This window comes from Nanorana parkeri, unplaced genomic scaffold (assembly GCF_000935625.1).
Source record: "Nanorana parkeri isolate BGI_ZX_2015 unplaced genomic scaffold, ASM93562v1 scaffold859, whole genome shotgun sequence".
Lineage (NCBI taxonomy): Eukaryota > Metazoa > Chordata > Amphibia > Anura > Dicroglossidae > Nanorana > Nanorana parkeri.
In genome coordinates this window covers 186,846-211,273 of record NW_017307127.1, presented here as the reverse complement: position 1 = coordinate 211,273, position 24,428 = coordinate 186,846, and the positions used below count along the sequence as shown (strand labels likewise).

Below are 24,428 nucleotides of genomic sequence, written 5' to 3'. Positions count from 1 at the left end.
TACTAAACCTTAGAATTTTTCCACCTTGGGATCGAGAATGTCAAAATGGTCCCATCGGAATGTAGCGGTAATGAAACCTTATATATATATATCCCACGCTCTAGTGGGAATGGATAACGTCTTGCACTTGGACATCGACCAGAAATGGGAGATCTGTGAGTGACGATACTGGTCCAGAGGTTTGGATAGGGAGTTTAAGGAAGGTAATTGACATTGTTCACTACTCCTCCAAGAGGAGAGATTTAAATGTGGTATTAGGACCTAATAGGAGGTTAATGGAACCGGAATATCTGTTTTAGGCGAGTGCGGGAAAGTCTTATCCATTAAGTATTGCCATGCTTTAAGGGAAGATAAGAGAGAGGGGTATACTGTAGGTTGGAGTGACCTATTCAAAGAGTTCGCTATCAACCAGGCTGGCAGATCTCCTCTATGGACAAAGTGTTGTTCTATAGTACTAATGTCATAGCTCCAGGGAGGTGGGAATGGAGAAAGGAAATAAAAATGAAAACATGAACTACATAAAAGAACAAAAGCAACAAAAAAGAAAATAAAAAATGGAGAGACCCCATAATGGGTACTCCAGTGTTGTGATGGTAAAATATCCATCACCATTGGAGGGCGGAGATGGACTCCCGGATTCGCATCCGTTCAGGACCAATTAAACTTGAAACAATACAATAACATCAATTGGCACCATAGGGAACTTAAATCAGTGGTTATTCCGCTGTATTGAGACATCAAGTAGGATCTGGAGCAGGTGGGGGCGTATTGTATCCCCATTCTTGGAGCATCTTGAACCCCTTGTCTACGCCAGAGATAGTATGCGATTTTCCATTGTGCGATACTATGAGTTTAGTGGGAAAACCCCACTTATATGCCACTTTGTGGTACCGAAGCACTTTAGTAATAGGATGTAATGCTGGCGCCATCTTTGTGACATCTAGGCGGCCCGGCGGTTCTAAAGAAATCGGTGAGTTTCCTCGGCCCTCCCTTATGTTTCCGTTTATTCATTATGTGCCCCGATCAAAGAGGAAGGCAGGGATGAAGTTTTTAGGCTCTATCCGTCCCACTTGCCGTATCACTATGTCCCGCTGTGGATATGAATCTGGAGCTCGTCTCCTATGCAGGCCATCTTCCTCCGCGGTCGGCCACGCCCCCTCGATGTACAGGGGTCTATGCAGGCAGCTCTACTGCTACCTGACTTTAATATCTTTTCAGTAAAACTATTTCAAATGCATACAAACAAATGTCAAAGTGAATACATTAAAAAATAATCATGTTTGAATGCATGTTTTCTAGGAACACTTGCACAGAAGGGATACTTGTACATAGTGTTGGCATATGGGCTGTATCCTCCCTGCCTGGCAGGTCATATCCTGTTAACCTCCAAATCTAAACTAAGAAGGGAACACCTTTGGGTTGAAGCCGCATAATAAATCTGGCTGAAATAGACTTCCTATTGTTGAGCATTGAACATTTTTAGGTTTAGAGATGCTCCTGACTCCCCAAGTCAAACAATCCACAGAGCAACACTCGTCAACCTCACAAGGACAGCAAAGCAGACTTGTTCACATCATTAAAGAGCAAGGCAGATCTCCAGAAAGTCCACCATCTTGAGTCTGCAAAGCCAGCAAGAAAGATGCATTAGAGGAGAGGCATAGATCTGGTCACAAAAGATCGCAGGTTGACCAGAGCAGCTACTGCTAGAGGGTTCCTGCACCTGTAGGCTGACCTGTTCAGTAGCATGCTGTTGAATCAGGCTATCAGGGAGGCCAGATGGTTCTCCACCTGCACCACAGGTGCATGTATAGCTCCCCCATGTCCAGATGTAACAAGTTGGGGAGGTTTGTCCACCAACTACCCAATCCTGAGGTGAGCATGGCAAACACGACTAGAACATTGAATTCTGCACACATTAGGATCCAAACTGCCTCTTGTTGCAGCTAGATCATTTGTTTCTCCTTGATGCTGAGGAGGCACAGTGACATCCAACAAGATCCAGAGCCAGTGACCTGCCAAGTGATATAGAAGGAACCACATCTTCTGAATCTGCCTGACTCCAGAGACTGAAGACTTATCCAACAGACCAAGAATTACTTGATACTCAGGGTCAGATAATTTGGTCTCCCAAAACAGAGTGCAGTACTGAGTCTTGGAAGAGACTGGAGAAAGGGGGCTTCCCCAAAGAGGGTTATCCACAGGGCCACCACTTTCATGCAACAACAGAGACCGGCAACTCCGAGACTGAAGGACAAGGAGAGCAGATGCACTGAAGATTATCTTGTGGAAAAACCATCCAGTTTAAGCTACCCACTGGTTGAGAGAGACTTCCAGCAGTGATTTCTGAAGCTTCAGGGTCAGATTGAATTGTTGAGACCTCAGACACAATGTTTATCCCATGCTGACCGTTTCCTCCCAAGGAGATCACCTAAATATCCATAATAGGGATGCCTCAAGAGCTCACTAGGGCAAACACTGGTGCTAGCATCCTGGAGAACATTTGAGTGGCAAGAATGAGACTGACAAGTCAGAGCACTTGAAGGGCAGCAACTTGTAAGGATGTGTTAATGCTGACCACCTATGACAGGAAATCCCTCTGGGGAAGGGAAGGAATAGCAGACCTGGTGCATACTGTGCAAAATGTTTGGACTTACAGGGCCCAAAAGAGGCAGATGTTCTACTTGGGAAGACCAATAGTGACCAGATTGAAATACAACCCGAGAATTTAACAGGAGAGTTAGGAAAATGACACCTTGGTTCAGGAGACCCATAAAGAAGCAAAGTTATGTCTGCTGCTTTGTGTAGTGATACAGGAATGTTGAAAGTGAGAAGATGAAAAGGGAGCTGTAGGTGAAAGTTTAAATAGAATCCTTGGGAAAAACACCTTCTGCACATAAATGTCTGAAAAGCCAACTTTCCTGTAGTTTGTAAAGATCAATGCTGGTGAAGGCTTTTCTAAAGGTCTAGCAAGCTCCCTACCTCAGACTGTGGGTGGCCAGAAAACCAAGTTTGGGAGGCAAAGACATGAATACTCCAGGAGTAGAGACACAATACAGGGGACATTTGGAAGAACTCTCAGTAGGCTTCTTATACTGAGACAGGTGGATATTTGCCTTGCCTCCAGTGACACCCTTGATAATAACATCAAGTCAGTCTAAAGACATGTCACTGAAAGACCTTGCAGGTCAGGTGTTACTTGGACGCAGGGTTTGCAGACCAGCACTAGAACAATTGTGCTCTGTGTAGGTGTATCCACAAAAGACTTATACAGGAGACAAGGCAAGATGCTTCCAGTGGGCCATCACAGCTGAAGCATAAAGCACCAGCCATTTGCTCCACATGTTGTATTAGCAAAAGGATCCACTCCTGCGGTGAAGGGATTTCAAAACATTCCGCCATGGTTTGACAAATTAAAGTCAGCCAGCCAAAATGGGGCAATGGGCAGGGCCCTGTAAGCAAGAAAATAAGGTTTCCCAACCACTGATTAGTAGCATCCTTATATGCATAAATATGCCCTTTACGACCATAGTGGCTTCTCAAGGATAAATCTTGCAAAGTAAAGACTGGAAGGACTCTGAATCCTATATAATCATAGAAACATAGGTGAGGTTGAATAAATAATTCTCGGTGAAAACTTGGTCCGAATATTGGGGTCCCCCATTGATGATTTTAAAGACTGCAATAAGGTCCCCTCTAAAGCGCCTCTTTTCCAAGGTAAATACATTTATTTGCTGGAGGCAGTCTTCATAATTCTATCCCTTTCAATTGGTAGCCCTCATCTGGACTCTCACGCCAAAAAGATGTCTTTCCTTGGAGTTGGTGACCAAAAGTGCACCACATACTCAACATGAGGCCGAACCAGTGATTTATAAAGTGGGAGTATTATTCTTTTATTCCTTGCTATCATCCCTCTTTTAGTTCACCGATAATATATGCTTAAACCCTTTGCAATGCCAGCCAGGAACTGGGTGGATTGTGACACAAAGTCTTCTGTGACTGTAGCAGAGACCCAGTCGACAAAGTAGAGGACTCAACCCCACAAAACGGAGCTAGGGAGGACTCTGATGACTAGTTGACTATTGGCATGGCCCAACAGGAATATGATTTAGGTTGCAGACATAAGCACCTTTAGAAGGCACAGAATAAACGTCCCTGTTGCAGCAAGACTGTCCCCTTTTGTGTCTAGGAACAAACATGTTGCAACCCTGTAGATAAGGCAACCTAAGTTTAGGCTATGAGCAAGGTCTCAGATATTCCCAAAACCGAGACACCTGATACTATTTAAAGTCAGACAGACGGAATAGGTACAAAACGGAGGATCGAAGTTCCACAAGGCTTTTCTGCAAGCAGGAGCAATAGCAGGGAGATGTTTCCTTGTATTGTGTGTATTCTATGTACATTACAACTTTTCACTTTTGAATTTCCCGGCTGTGACGCTCGAAAACGAAACTAAAAGTCAGATGCCGGCTTTTAGTTTAATTTTAGAGCCGCGTACAGCAGAGGACGCCGCGGGCTCGCAGGGACAAGGTGAGTGTCACTTTTCCATGCACCCCCGAGTCTGGCTCGGGGTTACCGCTCCTAGCATTGAAAATTAACACTGAGCCAGACTCGGGATTACCGCCAGGGAGGTTAATGCCTCCCTCACCCTTCAGCCCCTCAGGGTTGTGTTTTGAGCCCCCTGCTGTACTCACTGTACACACATGACTGTATGGCCACTACCAACTCCACCACCAAGTTTGCTGATGATATCGTTGTGGTCGGACTGATTACCGGCAACAATGAGACGGCCTACCTGGAGATTAGGAATCTGGAGAACTGGTGCCAGAGGAACAACCTCCTCCTCAATGTCAGCAAGACAAAGGAGTTGATAGTGGACTTTAGTAAGAAGCAGGAGAGGAACTACCAGACCCCCATGATCAACGAGAGCCCAGGAGAGGGTGGATAGCTTCAGATCCCTCGGTGTACACATCACGCAGGACCTGTCATGGTCCTGTCACATCAGCACCATGTTGAAAAAGGCTTGGCAGCGTCTCTTCCATCTTAGACGCTTGAGAGACTTCCGAATACCCGCTAGGGTGCTTAGGAATTTTTACTCCTGCACCATAGAGAGCATCCTGACGGGAAACACCACAACCTGGTTTGGGAACAGCACCATGCCGGACAGAAGAGCTCTTCAGAGGGTGGTGCGATCGGCTGAGAGCATCATCCGTACTAAGCTCCCTGACATGAATTCAATCTACAGCAAGCAGTGCTGGACCAAGGCCAGGAAGATCGTGAGGGACCTCAGCCCTCCCAACAATGGACTTTTCTCTCTGTTGAGGTCTGGGAAGCGCTTCCGCTCCCTAAAGGGAGACTGAGAAGTTTCTTCCCTCAGGCTATACGGTCTCTCAACCAGATCTTTATATAGACATGCACTTTACTGCCTGACTAGACTAATGTTCTTACACTCAAATTTACTGCACATCTGCACTTTAAAAGAATGGTCAATACACTGCTGGTCAACATCTTAATTCATTCACCCCGTATTGCTGCTGTTTGCACCCGCACACTTTACACTGTATTTGAGTTTGCATTTAGTTTAATTTAATTTTTAATACTTGTATTCTCTTTTGTCAATGTAAATTTGAAATATTTTATATTATATTTGATTTTTCCCCCTTACCCGTTTACGCCTCCCTCTTTTTTGCAGTCGTGTAAGCATTTCACTGCATGTCATACTTGTACGATTATGTACGTGACAAATAAATCTGAATCTGATCTGATCTAATGCTGTATGGTGGGAAACAGCATAACATGAAACACTCCACCCAGCTTATAACAGAGCTCAGTCTCTCAGCAGTAACCCCTTTAACTGTAGAACTGGTGGACACCAGGAATTTCAGGGGTGTCCAATTACCAAACTAGTGGGGCAAGCTTCTGCTACTTAGCCTGATCCCCCTGCTTACAGAGTAAATCTTTAGAGATAGGCAACTGCTGGGGCAATGCCAGAGGCTCTGATCCTTGGAAGCTCTCCATGGCCAACTTGTTACCAGTACGGGGCCTAACGTAGCTCAGTGGCCCAAAGGTCACTTCCATATCATCACCACAATGTCCAGTCGGGTGCAGATGCAGCACACCAAAAGCCAGACTGAGGACAGCTACGCCAGGTAGCTGCAAGAGTAAACACCAGCTCCAGCAGTGAGAAGAGTCTGGACAGAAGAAAAGTGCAGAAAAAAAAAAAAAGTGTTAAGAATTCTTAGATGTAACAGCAGAGCTGAAAAGACAACATCCATTCTAGTAGGACACAAGCAAAAAAAACAAACACCTGAGGTATTCTGGTAGTGGGAGGGGTTATCCTGGGTAAGCCTACAATTTGTTGCTTGCCTGTGTCCAGTCCTGTAGGTAGCATAAGAACTTAAAATGTCAGGGGGTAAGAAGGTCACCCAATGCATGGAGAGGAGGGCAGGGATGAATTGTCAAAACACAATATTGTTTTACCTCAACTTTCACACAAGACTACTTTAGAAAACAATTGTTACTGGCCAATTCTCCCTGCTGATTCCGCTAGCCATCCGGTTACTGCAGGTGACACGGCCCTACCTTCACCATCTCTATCAGGAGGGATGCCATGATCTCATGCATGACAAAGTTCTACATCAATCACACTGCAGGAACCCTTAAAATGTCCATCCAATCATAATACCAGAAGCTTATGGTCATGACATCAGTGGAAAGAGGGGTGGTACTGGCTACTAGACATGAAGGCACTAGTGTGAAATGGTATGCACACCCACCAATACATAACCACTCAAAAAAAAAAAAAAAAAAGACTATTTCCCTTTAATAAAAATATTTTTTTTTTTACCATAAAGACATCACAAACAAGAACTACATGTAAACAAATGCTAGGACTTAGATTTGTAAATGTAAAGTTAACTTTTGTTTGAATGACCACCACAAGTAGTATAAATAGACTTTATTGAAGCCAGTGCCTCCACATTGAGGCTGATGGTTGGGTCTACAGATGCACAAGTTGTAACATTTCACAACTTCTAAAAAGGAATGTCAACAGTTACAACAACTCATGCATAACAAGGTTTGATCACATTGGAGAAGCATTTTCAGACATTTCTAGAGAAATGCTTATAACATTGTTATATATAGAACTACTTCCAATAAACTGCAAAACATTGATCAACGTTTCCAGTACAAGCTACAGTGTCAACACAAAGGGGAGCCATAAATGTTTCATTTATGAAAGAGTGTCAGATTTAATGTCATGAAAAGGAAAAAAAAAAACCAATTAAAAAGCTTTCAAATAAAGGCCATCACTGAACCATCACATAAGATACAAATTTATCAGTCCATACTCTCTCCATAAGCCGCTTTGGAGAAACGCTGACGTTTGGCTCAGTCTCAGTACTGGGAGTACTCCTTGGTTTGAAGTTTGGCAATAATCCGTTCCAGCTGCCTCTTTGCTTCACACTGAGGGAAATTGCCCATGTCATAGTATTGGACAGCAATTTTCACCAACCTGAAGGGTGGAAAAGAGAAAGTTAACTCTGGCATAAGAAAATGAGGACCTGTTCAAATCAAATACAACCAACATTTGATGTACTTTACTTGGAATGGCACAGCATTACCTGAAACATACATCCTCAGGGGAATGTATCAAACCTGGAGCAGACTAAATGTGGAGCAGTTGTCCAGGGCAACCAATCAGCTTCTCTCTTCAGGGTTGCTCAGTTAAGATTTGAAAATGAGAGAAGCTGATTGGTTGCCATGCACAGCTGCTCCAGTTTTGATAAATTCCCCTCAATGTGTATTATGCCACTGCCACTGCATTAAGGGACCGTAATATACAGGGGTACAGGTACTCCTAGAATGAGATCCTAATAGGTTGGACTTGATGGACTAATGTCTTTATTCAACCTCAAATACTATGTAACTATATGTAACAGACCAGAGATACAAAATGACACTTTAAGCAACCCTTCCCCTATAGGTGTGTGTGTGTGTGTGTGTGTGTGTGTGTGTGTGAGTGTGTGAGTGAGAGAGAGAGAGAGACAGTAGCTTTGAACCTCGCACACAAATTCAAACACTGTCCGGTTATACCGACACCTACAGGAGAATTTGCCCACTGGCAAGCAAAAGTGTTGGACAGTCCAGTATGACCATGCCTGCTCCCAGCTGAGGTGATACCTTTGGTTCCTCCCTGGTGGACGATGTATGCCACAGTTGTGGCATTGTCCAACCAAATTTGGATCAAATGACTCTTCACAGTTGGGATTGTCCAAAAGTTGGGTGACTTCTAAACTGAAGTGTTAGAAGTCAGAGTGGTCAGTTTGAAGTTTCTCCTATGCAAGAAAACTGTCGTGTTTCGGATTAGACTCAAATACTCCAAACAAGGAGTCTGTTAAAGTGATAATTTCTAAAGATTCAGGACAAATCCGAACTGCCGCAAGGTCTGGACAGTCAGGGCTACATTAAACACCAGGGACATGTGCCCCAGCATGGCAAGCACAAGAGCCAGCTCCTTGGAAAATACTCAGGGTGCAGAAGCTAGGCCGAATGGTAAGGCTACAAACTCAAAATGTAGTGGGCCCACAGCAAAGTTTACAAATCCCTGATGTGCTTCAAAATTTGTAACATGCAGGTAAGTGTCCATGATGTCCAAGGAGGCCAGAAAGTCTCCCTGATTAGGGGAGGCTATGACAGACCTGGTGGATTTTCAGAATAAACAGGTTGGAGTAGAACCCCAGGAACCATTCTCCTGCAGGAAATGGGACAATGAGCCTTTAGCCACACGGAAATGATCTGCCTACCTGTGCCATGACGCAGACAGGTTGGAAGAAATGAACTGGGGAGGGTCTGTGAGCAAAACTCTAGTTTGTAGCCCCTGGAAACCACCTTCTGAATCCAAAGATGCTGGTTGCTCAAGTGTCCGGAAAGGCTAACAGATTGCCCCTATTTTGGAAAGTGGGAGCACCCGCTGATGCCAAAAGATTTACCGGAGGATCTTGAACTCTAAGGTTTGCCAGCTGGGTGGGGTCCAGATCTAGATATGGCTTTGAAAATTAAGGTTTGAGTAATGAACTCTTCTTAGCATTTGAAGGAGAGACCCCTAGATTGAGGCCTCTTTTGCTGGGGAAGGAGAGTACTCTTGCCCCCCGGTAACATTTTTAATAAGGATATTCAGGGCAGAGATATTGTGCATCAAGGAGCATGCAAATCAAGTGCTTCTTGCAAGGAGGTTCCACAGCTCCACACGTTAACCAGAGGGTCCTTTGCATGGTTACAGACAAGTGACCCATGGGCCCTAGAACACTAGCAAATAAAATAAGGCATGCTGGGAGTAGATGTCAATCTAGGCAGGCAACAAGTTTTTTTTGTGTCCAAATCCTCTTGTAGTAGCCATATTACCTGACAGTCACTGAATTGCTGTGTCACCTAAAAAGTAATAACAGAATGACCCTCTGGGATCTTGTCCTGGCATAAATGTAGGCTCCATATACACTGCGGATTAAGGTTTCCAGTATAAGGAAGCAAAATCACCTCAGTGTATGTAAGAGATTGCATCCAGGTTTTGTTGTATTCAGATGGCACTGGAAGACTGAGCATTGTAAAGTAGCCACTGTTCTAAGCTCGCTCCGGTGATGGACTACAATCTCAATACAACGTGAAATTTTAGACCATCACCGGAGTGAGCTTGGAGTGGCGACTACTTTACAACACACACAGGGACCATGGGGAACAAAAGTAGCCCCCCTCCAGAAGGAAGGGCAGTGCCAGCACAAGTTCAGAGATGATTTGAGGCTCTACAGCTGAGCAATACACAAATAAGCTGCATGTGTCATAGTTAGGGTACTTGAATGCATTTTTAATATTTAACTACCAAGGTTAGTGTCACTTTAAAGCATAGATTGTGTCATTTGAAAAGAAAACCCAAAATGTACTAAAATATATCAAATCACAGGCACTGCTGTGAATAAAAACACAAAAATACAACTATATTGCAGCATACCAATCCTTAAATGTGGTGGCTGCATTAGTCTTCATTCTTAGGCTTGGTTTCTTTATTTTCACCCTGTAGGGAGAAGCAACGTAGCTGCCCTTGGACAGCAGCATTGTCACCGTGCGGAGAGGGTAGTGTGATGCACTAGCAGACTAAAAGGTGCCCGTACACCTTACGAATATCGGCCGATTTTCGTATGCAATCGCGTTTTTGTCCGATATTCGTAAGGTTGATGGGCAGTGCACAACCGCAAATACTGTACAAATCGATAGACTTTTGACTAACGAGCAGGTTAGAAAACTTCGGTCGATCGTACGATTTTCACAAGGTTGTGAAAATTCGTACGATCTAGAGGAAAATATGTGCTGTCGATTACCGCAATTCGTCTAGGTGCTTCCTTCTAATTACAGCTGATCCAACCTTGCGGGGCAGGATGGGGCCGCCGTATGAAAATCGTCCGATGATCGCAAGGTGTATGGGCACCTTTAGATGGACTTGACTAACAAATTATACCCAAACTCCAGCTAACACTTTTTAAGCAATTAAAGCAGCAGTTATTTTTCCTTTGGGATGAAGGTTTTACATAAATAAACTCTGACCACTGCAAGCACCCCTGTCAATGTTAAATGGTTAGTCTCAACCATGGACAGCTTGGTCTGTTAAAGGAAATTTAAAAATAGTTACATAATATCGGAGGTTGAATAAAGATCCAGGTCCATGGAGTGAGTGTGTTCCAGTCATTAAGAGTATCTGTACCCCTGTATGTTGTGGTCTCTGAGGAAGGTATCTAAATGATTTTTGAATGATGCAATACTCTGCTGATACCACTTCTTAGGGCAGAGCATTCCACCTTTTTATCTTTCTAACAGAAAAGAAGCCCGTACGCCCCTTGTGGTTAAATCTTTTTTTCCTCCAGTTTTAGGTGGCCTTTAGTTATCTTTAGGGAGTTTACAGTAAAAAGTCGATGATATTCGTATCACCATGAATCAATTTGTACATGACAATCACCTGACTTCTAGAGTGAACAAATGTAACATTTAGCAACCTTCTCTCATAGCTTTTGTCTTCCAGCCCCTTAATTAGTTTTTCTGCCCTTCGCTGTACCCTGTCCAGCTCCAGGACATCCTTTCTGTGGATAGGTGACCAAAACTGGACCGCATACTCCAAATGAGGCCGGACCAGCGAACTGTAAAGTGGCAAAATTATAGCTTTGTCTCTACAGTACATTCCCTTTTTAATGCATGACAGTACTCTGCTCACTTTGTTTGCCACAGCCTGACATTGCATGCTATTGTGTAATCTGCAGTCAACTATGACCCCCAAATCTTTTTCCACTTCTGACTTCCCTATTGGAGTTCCCATTAATAATAGACTTACTGGCTGGATTACCAAGCTAAAATAATGGGGAAAAAGCCACATCTCAGAATTGGTAATCTGTAACAGAACACTTTTGGCTTTGGCGTTTTGATAGATTGAAGGCTTTGAACATACCATTCAGGCTTTATGTCTGTGCATGTGCGGATGTAGTTCTTTGTTGTAAGTACAAATTCGTTATACAGGACCCACTCAGGCTTGTGGTCCAGAACTGTTGAAGGATGTAACTGCACGACTTGGTTGTCTTTCACGGTCAGATAATGGCCAGTCCGTTCCAAATGTGCCACCTTATGAGAGGAGATAAACGCAACAGTTAGAATTAAAAGGATTATAATTCTTACAAAGCCGCTCGATAAAACGTACACACAGATAGCAAAGTTTATTTACGCTTCATTGCTGAAGGGCACAGAGAAATCTTTCCAGTCAATAATCATAAGACTCGTACAGCTGCAGGGATGTCACCAGTATGTAGCAGCACAAAACTGCCATCCCTGAATCGCAAACTTAATAAAAAGGACACGTCTGTTTCCAGCCAATAGCAGCTCAACCCATGAACATTTACTTGGAAGGTTTTCAAATGGGTTATGCAAAAGAAATTGCCTATGGTGCGTCTAACTGACCATCACTTTCTGCACCAAAGCAGAGCAAGAGAATAAAGGCAACACATTGTGGTCGACAGCTTAAAGCCAGTGGGGAGAAATCAACATTGGAGCACACAGAATCTGGAGCATTGCCCTTGGCAGCAAATCAGTTTCTCTCTTATTTTCCAATCTTAACAAAACAAACTGAAAAGAGAAGCTCATTGGTTGCCATGGGCAGCAGCTCCAGATTCCGTCTGCTCCAGGTTTGATAAATTCCCCTCAGTGTTCCAGCCCATTGCTGCTGGTGACACAGTTGCTAAGGCGGCAGGCAGGGTTATTTCACGATTTACAGCAGACCTCTTGGCTCACAACCCCTGTGAAGTACATTGCAATCCTCCTCCACATTGAAAGTAGAACCTGTTCTGGTTGACTATTTCCTGAGTAGCCTTCTCTGTCAGAGGAATGGGCTTTTTACCTTACAACTAACCCTTTGGTGGCCTGGGAGGTCTTCAAGGGGCATTAACGTTTTACCCTAGCCAAACTAATAACATTAAAACGAGACTCTGTGGAGGCATTATGCAAAGCCGAGGATTAGTTCACACCAGAACTGTATGCGTCTGCGCAGCTGCAATGTGATGCATTTTGCCGCAATAGTACCACGATTGAGGTTTTTTGTTGTTCCTTCTCTAGCCTACAAATGGTATTTAATTTGCCCAATCATGTTTCGTTATTTGCAATTACATCATGCTGCTCAAGACCATCTCCCTTTACTTCCATCTACACTTTTAGATAATCCCCTTTGAGATGCCCTTACAGCCCCCTAGCTCCACTAAATTGATCTCCTCTCTTTACAACATACTTCAAACCTCTAGTAGTTCCAGGACTGCTCTAGCCAAGAAGTCAGCATGGGAATCGGATGTGGGTAACATCCAAGGAGGACTAGGAACAAGCAATGGTGAATCATAAGCCTATCTCTGCGCTACTCTTACAAACGTATTTATTTATCATACCCCTATCAGACTATCTAAAATTAAACATACAGGTATTCCTCACTTAACGACCGAGTTCCGTTCCTACGACCAGGTCGTTAAACGGATTGGTCGTTAAGTGAGGAACACTATACAGTACTGTACTGCATTAGGACAGTACTGTATAGCGTTGCCGATGTACAGTACCGAACAGTGTACTGTACATCCGGCAATGGAAATACTTACCGAGACCTGCAGTGAAGATCGGGGGATGTCACTTCCGCCGGCGACCCGTCGCGCTGACGCGCGAGGTCGGAGGTCGATCGGCGGTCCGTCGTAAGTGCAAGTGGTCGCAAAACAGGTAAGTCGGTAAGTGAGGAACATCTGTATTTCTAATCCTTTGCTCTAAATGTCAGAATGCCCCGGGATCCTTTTACCATATGCTCTGGTCCTGCCCTGTGATGTTAGATTATTGGCGACAAATTGTTCAGTTTCTCCATGATGAAATGGGTTCTCCTGTGACCCTGAATCCTAAGATGTGTCTCTTGGGTGTTTAGGACACTGCTAACATTGATAAATATACTAATCTCTTTATACAGAAAGCTCTCTATGTTGCCAAGAAACGGATAGCCAGATTATGGATTCAGGTACTGCCCCCTACTATTGCTTAATGGAAACACATGTTAAATGTTGATCTCCCTCTTAAACGTTTGATCTAGAAACATTGTGCTTGTGACAAGAAATTTCAGAAAATATGGGATAGATGGATTGCAAGATCCTCCACTTGTGCGCCTTAGGCTATAGCAGACTGCGCTGATTAAGTACTAGGACACAATTATTTTCCATGTTTTTCTTTTTCCCCTCATTTAAAATGTCCTTTATGAATAATCATTCAGTAAAGTTATGTGGGCTGAATATATAGGTTAGAAAATGACTATTAGGAAGTGCTAATGTCAATGATTCAGAAGAAGCGCATGTTGAGCAGGCCTTGATGGAAAATTCCCAGTAGACCATGGATACATTTCTGTGCATGAAGAACTCATCTAAATATGAGGTGACATACTTGACAATGTGCCATATGCTAGGTAATTTCATCTAATTCAAGTGACTGAAAAAGCAAAACAAGTGCACGAGTCAAAGTGAACATCAGGAGTTAATTTCTTCATATCACAGATCAGTAGGGAGGCCAAGATCCATTTATGTGGAGTTAATTGCTTGTACTTTCTCAAGTCCCTCCAGTTCTCACATATGAATTCCTAAAAGACCTTGTTATATGATTTTAGTCACTCTCATAACCGTTTATGCAATTTATTTCCCATCTGAGCTCAACCTCAAAGGCAGGAATTCAAAGTTCCTTCTACAGACGCTTAGACGTACCTGCATAAAATAGCCGGTAACCAAAGCTTTTCTAATATTAATGTAATAATCCCGGCTTGTGAAGTCTGTGCTTCGCCGCGGCAAGTTAAATCTGTCCATGATTCGTGACAGCTGCTGCCGTACATTGTCTGCAGACATCAGGGACCTGTAGTTAATGAAGTTGTCATAACACCACTGAGACGACTCATGATCTGGGGAAAGAAGAAGATTTTGACACCTTGATCAGAGGAGGGGAAAGAAAAAAAAAATCCGAAATACTTTGCTACATAAGACTTTCCCAACTTTCATTGGAAAACACACTGATCCAAACAACAATGTATATCTTAGGTGGTTAAAAATGGGTTTAAAAGGGACACTCATCACACTGGAAATCCTACCTGTGCCCCCCTTTCCTATACCCGCCTTGGAGCCTTTGACAGCTCCAGTTCTTTAGCTAAAAACAAACAGGCAGAAAGAGCAGTAGTATATGCTAATGCCTGGGAACATATTACAAGAGCTAGTAGAGGATTTTACCAGGCAGCATTTGCTGAAAATGGAGTCTGTTGGACACTGGCCCATCATTAGCTACCTGCAAATATATAAAATAGTGATGCTGTCCGCACATCAGTAGAACTATTTATATTCGTGTTAACATTCTCCACTTTTATCAAAACTGGTACTGTGTATACCTTTTTATAAATGCATCAGTGAAATTAAACTGCAATTTCCCTTAGGAGCAGACACTGATTTAAATGCTTCAGGTGGCTGGGATAAACAGTGCGCCTTTCAAATGCAAAGCAAAGGTAAAAAATGAAATTCCACACTTCTCCAAACCCACCTGAGGAACATCAAAGTGGTACTCATGACATTTAATCCAATGAGCATGCTTATATCAATATGCACTTCTACAAGCACCCTTGTCTTGGCATGAAAGGGCTAGGCCAATGTTTTCAAAGTTTGATGACTCGTTTGACTGGCGGTACGTATACAGACTCTCAGAATTATATGCAGTACCTTCTTTAGTGATAGGCACTAGAAGCAGCATGACTGTTTAGTGGACGGGTCTGTATGTAGAGGTTTTAGTCGTGGCATTATGGAAACACCTGTTCTCAGGTGATTTAGCACCGACTATCTTTAGCTGGGAAGGGAGGACTCCAACAGCCCCACAAAAAACCTGGAGAAGTGAGTGTATGTCAGAGTATGCAGTGATGTGGGAGACTTGCAGTATCTACAACCACTAACATAGCATCATAGTAAGGTGCCATATGTGGTAAATAAGAATACAGGTTGCATATTTTTTACATGAACAAACACAAATGAACAAATGTCAAGAAACCCTGAATAAGATGGAAGAGGAAAGAACTGGAGATCACTAATGCTTCTTATAAAAAAGGTGTGGAGGGGTAGTACGAGTATGAAGCAATTTTGGCTGATAAAGTAAAATACACAAAACGAGACTAAGGCCTTGCCTGTGGTTTTTTTTGTTACACTTTATGAGGCAAAGTTAATCAAATCAGCCCATGTAGGAATAAAACATCTAAAATCATATTGATTTAGGCAGCTTCACACCAACTTATAATAAAAACATATCTTACATGCATTAGTGTGGTGTGCCCCCAAACACTGGAATTCTTCCACATGCTTCCTTTAAGCAAACAAAATTGTCTATAAGGGGCATTTTAATGCGATTCAGATGAAAGCCCATTGGCTAAAATTTCTGACCTTCAGCATTTTGCATTACATAAACAGAGACAAGAACAATACGTTAGGAAAACTCACTTTGTTTGAAGGCGTGGTACACATTCAGCAGTGTTAGATGATCGCCATCTATGTGGGCAAACCTCATCTTGGCTTCATCTGCAGCTTTCTTGACTTCCGTGGGTCGAATAAAACACTGTGGGACTAAACAAGGTTGGTATGGGCCCAACACAAATGCCCATATCGATGAGTCAAGCATTCACTGACAGAGGAACAAGGCCTAGCTAGGTCAGTGCACAGAGCATAGGGCAGGGCAGGATTGGCCTCCAACTGCATCTTGGGCTGCTTACTACATCAACAACTAACCACATCTGCAAGACAAGAGGGTTTCACAACTACAGAGAACCTGATTATAAGAGCTAATACTTGTAGGTAACAACATGACAGCCATCATTGGAGCAACTGTATGCATTAAAATCACAAGGTGTCAATAAAATGATCCAGAACGGCTGCCTCATCACACCTGACCCTATAAACCGAGTTGCAGCCTTGTGGCCACTAATGGCTATTCCTTGTATTCAGCTGCATAAAACCACAGCTGGTGGGGTGTGGAGGTGGTGGCAGTAGTTGACTGTAGTATAAATATTCAAATGCAGTAAATTTAGGTCATTTACAGTTACAGAGGCACCTTTTCTTGCACGTGCTTACATACTGAAAATAAAACAAATGTCAAATTCACAACAGGGTCCCTCAACTATTTTAAAGTATATACCCCTTTATAAAAAGGTACATTATTTCCTGCAGGCCCGATTGTGTACTAATCCATTGTTTTTGTGGGGTTTTAGTACCCAACTATATGAAATAGAACCAGCGTAGGTCTGTGTGCCACTTGAAAAGTTAAAGCTGAACTCGGGTTAAAATCAAAACTTGACCTTGCGGCGCACCTCCTTCCACACTGCAAGGGTTAAATGCATGTTTGGATATATATGGAACACACACCTTTACTAACCCTATCCCTCACTACCCCAGCAGCCAACGCTTTCTTCTCTCCGAAAAGTGGGTGGGCTCACAGCACCCTTAGGCTGGGTTCACACCTGGGCGTACGGAATATGCGCATTTGCCACACGTTTTTACAGAGATTTGCGGTAAAAAAAAAAAAAAAAACGTGTGACAAACGCGCATTTCCAAGGGCTATCCGGCTGTATCCTAATGGATACGCACGGAAAATACACCCCAAAGAAGCTCCTGTACTTCTTTGGGCGTAGGGCGTGCTAAAATACGCCCAGGTGGGAACCATGCCCATAGGCAATTATTGGTTTTCACATGTTGAGTGTTTTACAGCGCATAGGAACGCGCTGTAAAACGCCCAGGTGTGAACCGGGCCCTACTTGCAATGCAAGACTGACATTCCTGCATTGGACATGTCTGAGCGCCCACAACAGAGCAGTAAGGCCTCATTTACCCGAGAAAGGCCGGCACGTACAGTTCCGTGCTATGTGCACGGCAGCATCGGGCAGCTCCTGGGAAGGACAGGTGCTGCTAATGATTAGTACGCAGCCCGTCCTTCTGTATGGGAGTACGCGGCCGTATGCAGCACGTTTCCTTCTCTATGGGAGTAAGCCGCCGTACACCACCCTACACGTCCATGTGGGTGCAAGTGTCCGTACTCCTACGCTGACAGGGTGGATCCTGTATGCGTCCAAGCCGGGACACCGGCACCTGTACGGACCTGCACTTGGGGTGAGCGTAAGGCCACGTACTCCCATAGAGAAGGGCATGGGCTGCATACTAATCACACGCAGCACCTGTCCTTCCTGGTAGCTGCCCGAAACCGCCGTGCACGCATTACGGAGCTGTATGTGTCGGCCTTTTCTCGTGTAAATGAAGCCTAAAGAGACATGGCCCTGTAGCTGGGAGAAAGCTTGTGAGAATGGAAAGGAAAATTGATGCTAATGTTCCCCCTTGACAAAAATTAGCATTTAAGCCTTCCAGGGCAAGGGGATCCCCACTCCAAATGTGACTTAATTTAACCCGGAGTTCAAATTTAACTCGCTGGCTCTGGTTAAAAAGATACCATGATCACCAGACGTTTGTTTGGGCCTCTCTGGAGCTTTCCATGCCTGCAACTTTGTAAGGAGACCAAAAATCCTGCTTGTATGACAAGAACAAAGTGTTTCCCATTGACTGCCACACCGAGACGATCTAGAGTGCAGAAGCAGAGAGGGAAATAAACATGCTGCGATTTTAAATTAAAACACATCGCTGGCATGAAATGTTTGTGTGTGATCATCAGGCGCGCATACACAGATGAAAGCTGAAACAAACATTTTGAGGAAGATTCTTAATACTAATGAAATTCGGATAAAATGATTTAAAAGGAAAAGTCTACGGAATTATGCAAACTGCCACTCCTGAACTTTCCTTTAGAAAACAAGTGAGCAGACCAGCTGTCCAGATGTCACCAAGCTTCCTTGATGCAAGGTTGTTCTAGGATGGGAACCAGGGACCGCCAGGACGTTAGCAATGGCAGCCCCCATAAACTCTCATCACTTGCTTCCTATAAAACACTGTATGTAATATAGTTGATGACTAGGTTCAAGACAACTTGTGTGACCCAACTGCCGAGACTTATGGAGACACTAAACTCAGGAGTTAAATCTTAAAAATGCATTAAAGTAACCGAACTGTTAACAAAAATGCATCTTATTTGTGTATCACTCGGCTGTAGATCCTCAAATCATCTCTGAATTGGTGCCGACACTGCCCTTCCTTCTGGAGGGTGGCTAATCTTGTTCCTTATGGCTCCTGTGTGTGCTGTAAAGTAGTCACCACTCCGAGATCACTCCTGTGATAGACTACAATCTCAATACAAATTAGTAAACTAAACATGAGCTTGTAAACCATTATGGGAATGGGCTTGGAGTGGTGGCTACTTCACAACACACACAAGGCCATGAGATACAAAAGTAGCCACCCTCCAGAAGGAAGGACAGTGTCAGCAGGAATTCAGAGATGATTTGATGATCTACAGCAGAGTGATACACACATAAGATACATTGTTGTTAATTCGTTAGGGTACTTGAATGCATTTTAGAGATGTAACTCCTGAGTTTAAGGTCACTAATGCAGGACTTGCATACCATCTGCCTGTCCATCATTAAGGCCCTGTTCACACCTTAACGTTTTGTCGCGCGTTCAAGGCTCTATGAACGCTCTACAAAACGTACAAACATGAAAATCCCATTGTTTTCTATGGGTATAGTTCACACCTTTCCGTATTTCCGCCCGTCTGAACGCCCTACGCTCAAACAAGTACATGTACTTCTTTGGGCCGTTTTTGTTGGGCATTTCCATTGGGATACAGCCAAGTAGCCCTCGGAAACGCGCGTTTGCCGTGCGTTTTTTTACTGCGAATCGCGGGGGAAAAAAACGCGCGACAAACGGGCATATTCAATACGCCTAGGTGTGAACCCAGCCTAACTATTGCAAAATAGAAACACACACACACCTCTCTACTGCTTCAGCAGCCATCTGTTATTATTGACAAAGTGGCCCTCAGAAAACCTGCATTATAACATTTTATTTAGTTATGAAAAGGTATCTTGGCCACACTAAGCAATACAGCATGCTTTTGTTTAAAAGTTTAAGATTTGTATAGATTTTAAGAGCAAGATTACCTCCACTTTGTCATTTAGGTGACATTTTAGGATGTCACTCAATGCAGTGACCAAAACAAAAGTTAGGTGAAAAGATTATATTTCAGAGAACAGCAGGTGTCCAAGGTTAAAAGCCAACTAGGTATAGTACGTAAACAAATCTTACAAACAACCGATCATATTCCTTGTCCTGCGGTCACACAGCCCCATGCCTCTTGTCTGTGCAGGCAAGAAAGGCACGCTGCAGCTTGATACTGGTCCTCGCAGAAACAATTGCCACACAAACGACTGGTATCACATGCTGGATACTGTTTATTCCAGAAGTCAAAACATTCTGTAAACAAACCCTCCGGCCGCAATGCGTTCGCCGGCACGGGATTGCAAGGCACATTGTGCCTGCAGTGCGGTCTGGAGCGATCAAAATGCTGCAAGTATTATTTTGATCGCACCGCACAGGACTGCAGGCACAATGTGCCTTGCGATCCCGTGCGGGCAATCGCATTGCGGCCGGAGGGAGTGGCTACGGTGCCATTCACTTCAAAAGGCCCGTCATGCCCCCTCCTGCCCGGCAAAGTGAGCCGGCCGCAATGCAAGGCAGTGCGTTCTGGCCATAATCGGAACGCACTGCATATGGTGTGAACTAACGCTTAGTATTAGAGTTGTAGGAGCCTGTGTTTGTCTACAGCATGTTTTGACTTTGGGAATAAACATTGTGCAGCTTGCGATACCAGTCGTTTGTATGGCAATTGTTTCTGCAAGAATAGGTATAGCATGTAATCACATTTGAATCTTTATGGCAAACTCAATCCTGTTAAAATGGACATGCAGATGGTATGGGAACTTTGTGCAGAGGACACATTTTATATACCCTTTGGAGCCGTGTAAAACTTGCCTACAAGCACTAGACTGCCACCACCTCCAGACAAACTTAAGAAAATAGCTCTGCCCTGCCCGTCTGCTCTGAGTCTGATTCATCTGAAAAACAGCACTAAAAAAAGAACGATAAGGGATTATGCAGCTAAGAAAAAAGATTTACATACTGCAGCAAACAAGAAAACATGTTACCAATGTTTTTTATATAGACTTTTTAGGCTAAATTCAGAAGTGTCATACTGTACTGACTGCTAAAACTTTCTCTGCCATCTGTCAATACACGGCGCACATTCTAGAGTATCTGCTGTGACATTCCCAACTACATATGAAAGTTCCGTTCTCACAAACCAAGGCTATTACTAAGAATGCTACTTGGTAATCAGCTATTAAAACTTGACAAATGTAGATGAATCAATTTCATTCAAATATCAAGTCCTTATCAAAGCATACATTAGATTGTATAAAAGTATGTATGCGTTTATGGGGTAATGCGTTTTACATGTAGCTGTGAATGTGTCAATTAGCACTTTTATTAGACACTACCTAACTTGTAAACCATTCAGGTAACAAATCATACCGATGCCCTGCACGGTGGGACCCGGGCAGTTTGTGTGTCCCACAACCAGCAAAAAAAACTTTCTTCACAACGTGCGGTACAGAAGCATAAAGAAAGAATCTGATTGGTTGATGTGGGCAATACAAACAGCGAGACAATTCTTCCCTCAAGACACACCATTAAAAATTCTCAATGACCACCAACAGTGCATATCTGCTGCACAGAAAACCAGCAGTGTTAACCAGTAAGTTTGTAACAGTACCGCACTGATCCCATTACTTGTGATGAGTTTAAGACAACATATACTGTTTGTGGTCTGTGAGCTTGTTGTGGAAATAATACTTATAAGCAACCGATGAACTACACCACAGTTGCTTTCCACACAACATGTAAATCATAAAGGAATCGAGAGCCCTATAGTGACTTGTCTGCAGACTAAGGTGTGTTGAGGGAAACAGGCATCACCTTTACAAGTACCCTGCTATTACCTGACAACATAGCAGTTATGGATAGGATCTCATTAGAACAGTTGTATTCACAACTGGCAATAACCATCTTGGCGAGCTGAGGGTCCAGAGGAAACTCTGCCATCATAGATCCAAGTTCAGTCAGGTCACCGTCATCGTTTAAGGCAGCCAGGTAATTCAGCAGCTCCAGAGCTCGCATTAAAGTTTCAGGGGCTATGGTGGAAGCAAAAAAGAAAAAAAGACCATTACAATATTAACCCAGAAAAAAAAAAAAATGACCCCAACTTATATTTGGGACAATGTTCTTCATGTTAAACAAGCTTCTATCCTGACAGTTTAGAAAGGCCTTTCTATATTATAATCCTCAGAGTAAGTGATACTTTTACTAGAACAGATGTTTGCGACTCGGTTATGAGCAGGCAACTGTTCCCGTCAGTGGCTGGATTCAGAGCCGAAATAGAACTTTAATAGATGTGTTGGGTATTCACAGTTAGTGGCAAACAATTTAATTGCAAACAAGTAAAAGGAGCAATGTGTTGAAATCAAAAGGGGGTGGGGGGGGGAGAATTCCCTTGTAGTAGTTCATGAAAAATAAATAAAAAACACAAACACTTACTTTATTAAATGAAATATGTACTCAAAGGGAATACATTGTTTATATATTCATTCACGTGATCGATTTCTAATATTATAAAGTACACAAGAACATACATAAAACGGTCTCTTCAGTCAGCAATCTAAGCCCTCGTTCACACCTGGACGTTTTGAAGCGCATTCTACGCTCGACGAACGCTCAAAAATATAAATCGTGCTGAAAGGTCAAATTCCTCTTCATCTTCAACGTATTTAGCAGACTGAAGGTTTTGTGCCAAAATGGACTCTGGTGGAGGAACTGACCATAAGTCCCTCCACTTTAACTAAAGCCCCAGTTCGAGCTTGAAAAATAACCCCCAACCCTAAAGCATAATGCAGCCACCATCATGCTCCACTGCGAGTATGGTGTTCTTTTGGTGATGGGAAAAATTGATTTATTTTTGTCCAATTCCTTTACAAGGGTGTGTAGACTTTTTACATCCACTAACTCTTATTTATACACCAATTGTGTACAGCAACTCTTAAAGTGGACCTTTACCCATATCTTTAAAATAACAACACACACACCTTTAGAAATGTTTAGTAATGACAATCTACAAAACACATACTTCTAGATAATTGCCGGCTTTGTATTCTTTGCATACCTTATTTCGCTTTTCTTCCCCAGTCTTCTGACAGTGGCCATGTTTACTAAGGGCAGGTTATTAGCTTGCTTTACTTCCTGGCACATGTGACTAGACGTGCGATTAGGACATGTGACCATGCATCTCAGGGGAGGCAAATGCCTTTCCCAGAGATCTCATGAAAATACAGATGAGATTTGCCAGCAATGCTCTGCTGATAAGGCAATCCCAGTGTGCATTGCGTTGGCAAACTGATGTCATTTTGCCCTTTTAAAAGCAGGAAGTGAATGCTCAGCAAATGTAAGTATTTCAAAGTCACAGCATTTTACACCTGACCTGTCTATGTTATTATTAATCATCATACATTGGTAGAATTTGATATTTAGTGTAAAGGTCCACTTTAAGATGATGCCATTGAGTTTTGTGCTAATTAATGCCGCAGAGAAATTGTGCATTACCATTACTCTCCCAATGCTCAGACAATGGAGAACACGGACACCAATGTCAAAGCTTATAAGATGGTAGTTTTATTTCAGAGCTGTCATGCAGCAATACTGCCATGCCTGACACAAATAGCCACTAGAAGGAGAAATGGGTATAAGATCACCTCTCAAAAAATAATGAGTCATATGAAAGATTACGCTTAGGTTAACGTTACAGTAATACCTCAAACTGTCCACTCCTTAATGTAAACTAAATCCTCTTTAAAGAAATCTGCTAAACTATCCATTAGTCAAATTTTGCAGACGTGAAAATATTAAAAAAAGTGAACAAGGTTTGTATGTGACATTTTTATAACCGTCTCTCAATTCAGATCACACTATGCTGATTTTTTAGGTGAACACATGTAGAAGCTGCTTGCCTACATCTGGTGTTAACAAGGGAAGCAGCAACAAAGTCCGTGAAGTGACATTCTGTAGTATAATAGAATTTGATAGCAAACTAGACATTACATCCATTTCCATGGTTAAAGTCAGATGTAAAACTCTCAGCCTCAGCTACTACTTGTAGAGAAGTAGTACTTAAAATCGGGCTTTTCAACTTGGCCTGTATGAATAGAAACTAAGAAAGCGGACAGCAGAAAAAGACCAAGTGTTTTCCTTTGTTAACAATTTTGTCTGAGAATAGACCTCAGGGTAACATGGGATGCTGAAACCGACATTGACAATGTTTTCAGTGCTTCTGTTGTGACCTTTGTAGCTGACACTGAAGCAAGGGCTTGTTTAAAACTCAATTACTGCTGGTTAAAAATAGGACTAAACATCCACAGCCTGGTCACAGTTACACTTTAAGGAATGCCAAAAAGTCTTCCCATGTTAAATCCCATTTTGCATGCCTTATGCAATATTTAGCACTTCTTAAAAGTGACATTAATGGATGTTTTTTTCCCCTTCCCCCCAATGTTAGTGTAAGGACTTACCTCAAATCATGCCTTTTAATCCGATCATCTTCTTCCTTACTGTGGTTTTCAGATGTCCCTCCAGCGCTGGTGCGGGTCTCCGATCCAGCGCCGACTTCTCTGTCCTCCTCTTCTCCGATATCCCACGGAGTCTCTGCGGGTGCACGCTGCTCCATAGACTTACCTTGTCTCTCTCCTTGTCTCCCAGCCGAACATCTGAAGTGTGCATGCGCCCGCCCCAAAATCCTTTGCGGCCGCCCGAGACTCTTCGGATGTTCGGACGGGAGCG

At 43.1% G+C, this 24,428-nt stretch overlaps 1 protein-coding gene across 2 annotated transcripts in view; it reads right to left on the bottom strand.

Moving 5' to 3' along the window:
- Positions 1–7,225: 7,225 nt before the first annotated feature.
- The window catches only part of DHX15 (DEAH-box helicase 15), a 40,604-nt gene continuing 23,401 nt past the window's right edge, over positions 7,226–24,428 (bottom strand). For both annotated transcript variants that reach the window (XM_018565571.1, XM_018565570.1), the window contains 5 exons: positions 21,545–21,736; positions 16,053–16,175; positions 14,295–14,485; positions 11,486–11,655; positions 7,226–7,513 (listed from right to left, as the gene is read on the bottom strand). In XM_018565571.1, the coding sequence (XP_018421073.1) occupies positions 7,396–7,513; positions 11,486–11,655; positions 14,295–14,485; positions 16,053–16,175; positions 21,545–21,736 (794 nt within the window). In that variant the 3' untranslated portion in view covers positions 7,226–7,395. The remainder of the gene's footprint in view (positions 7,514–11,485; positions 11,656–14,294; positions 14,486–16,052; positions 16,176–21,544; positions 21,737–24,428) is intronic.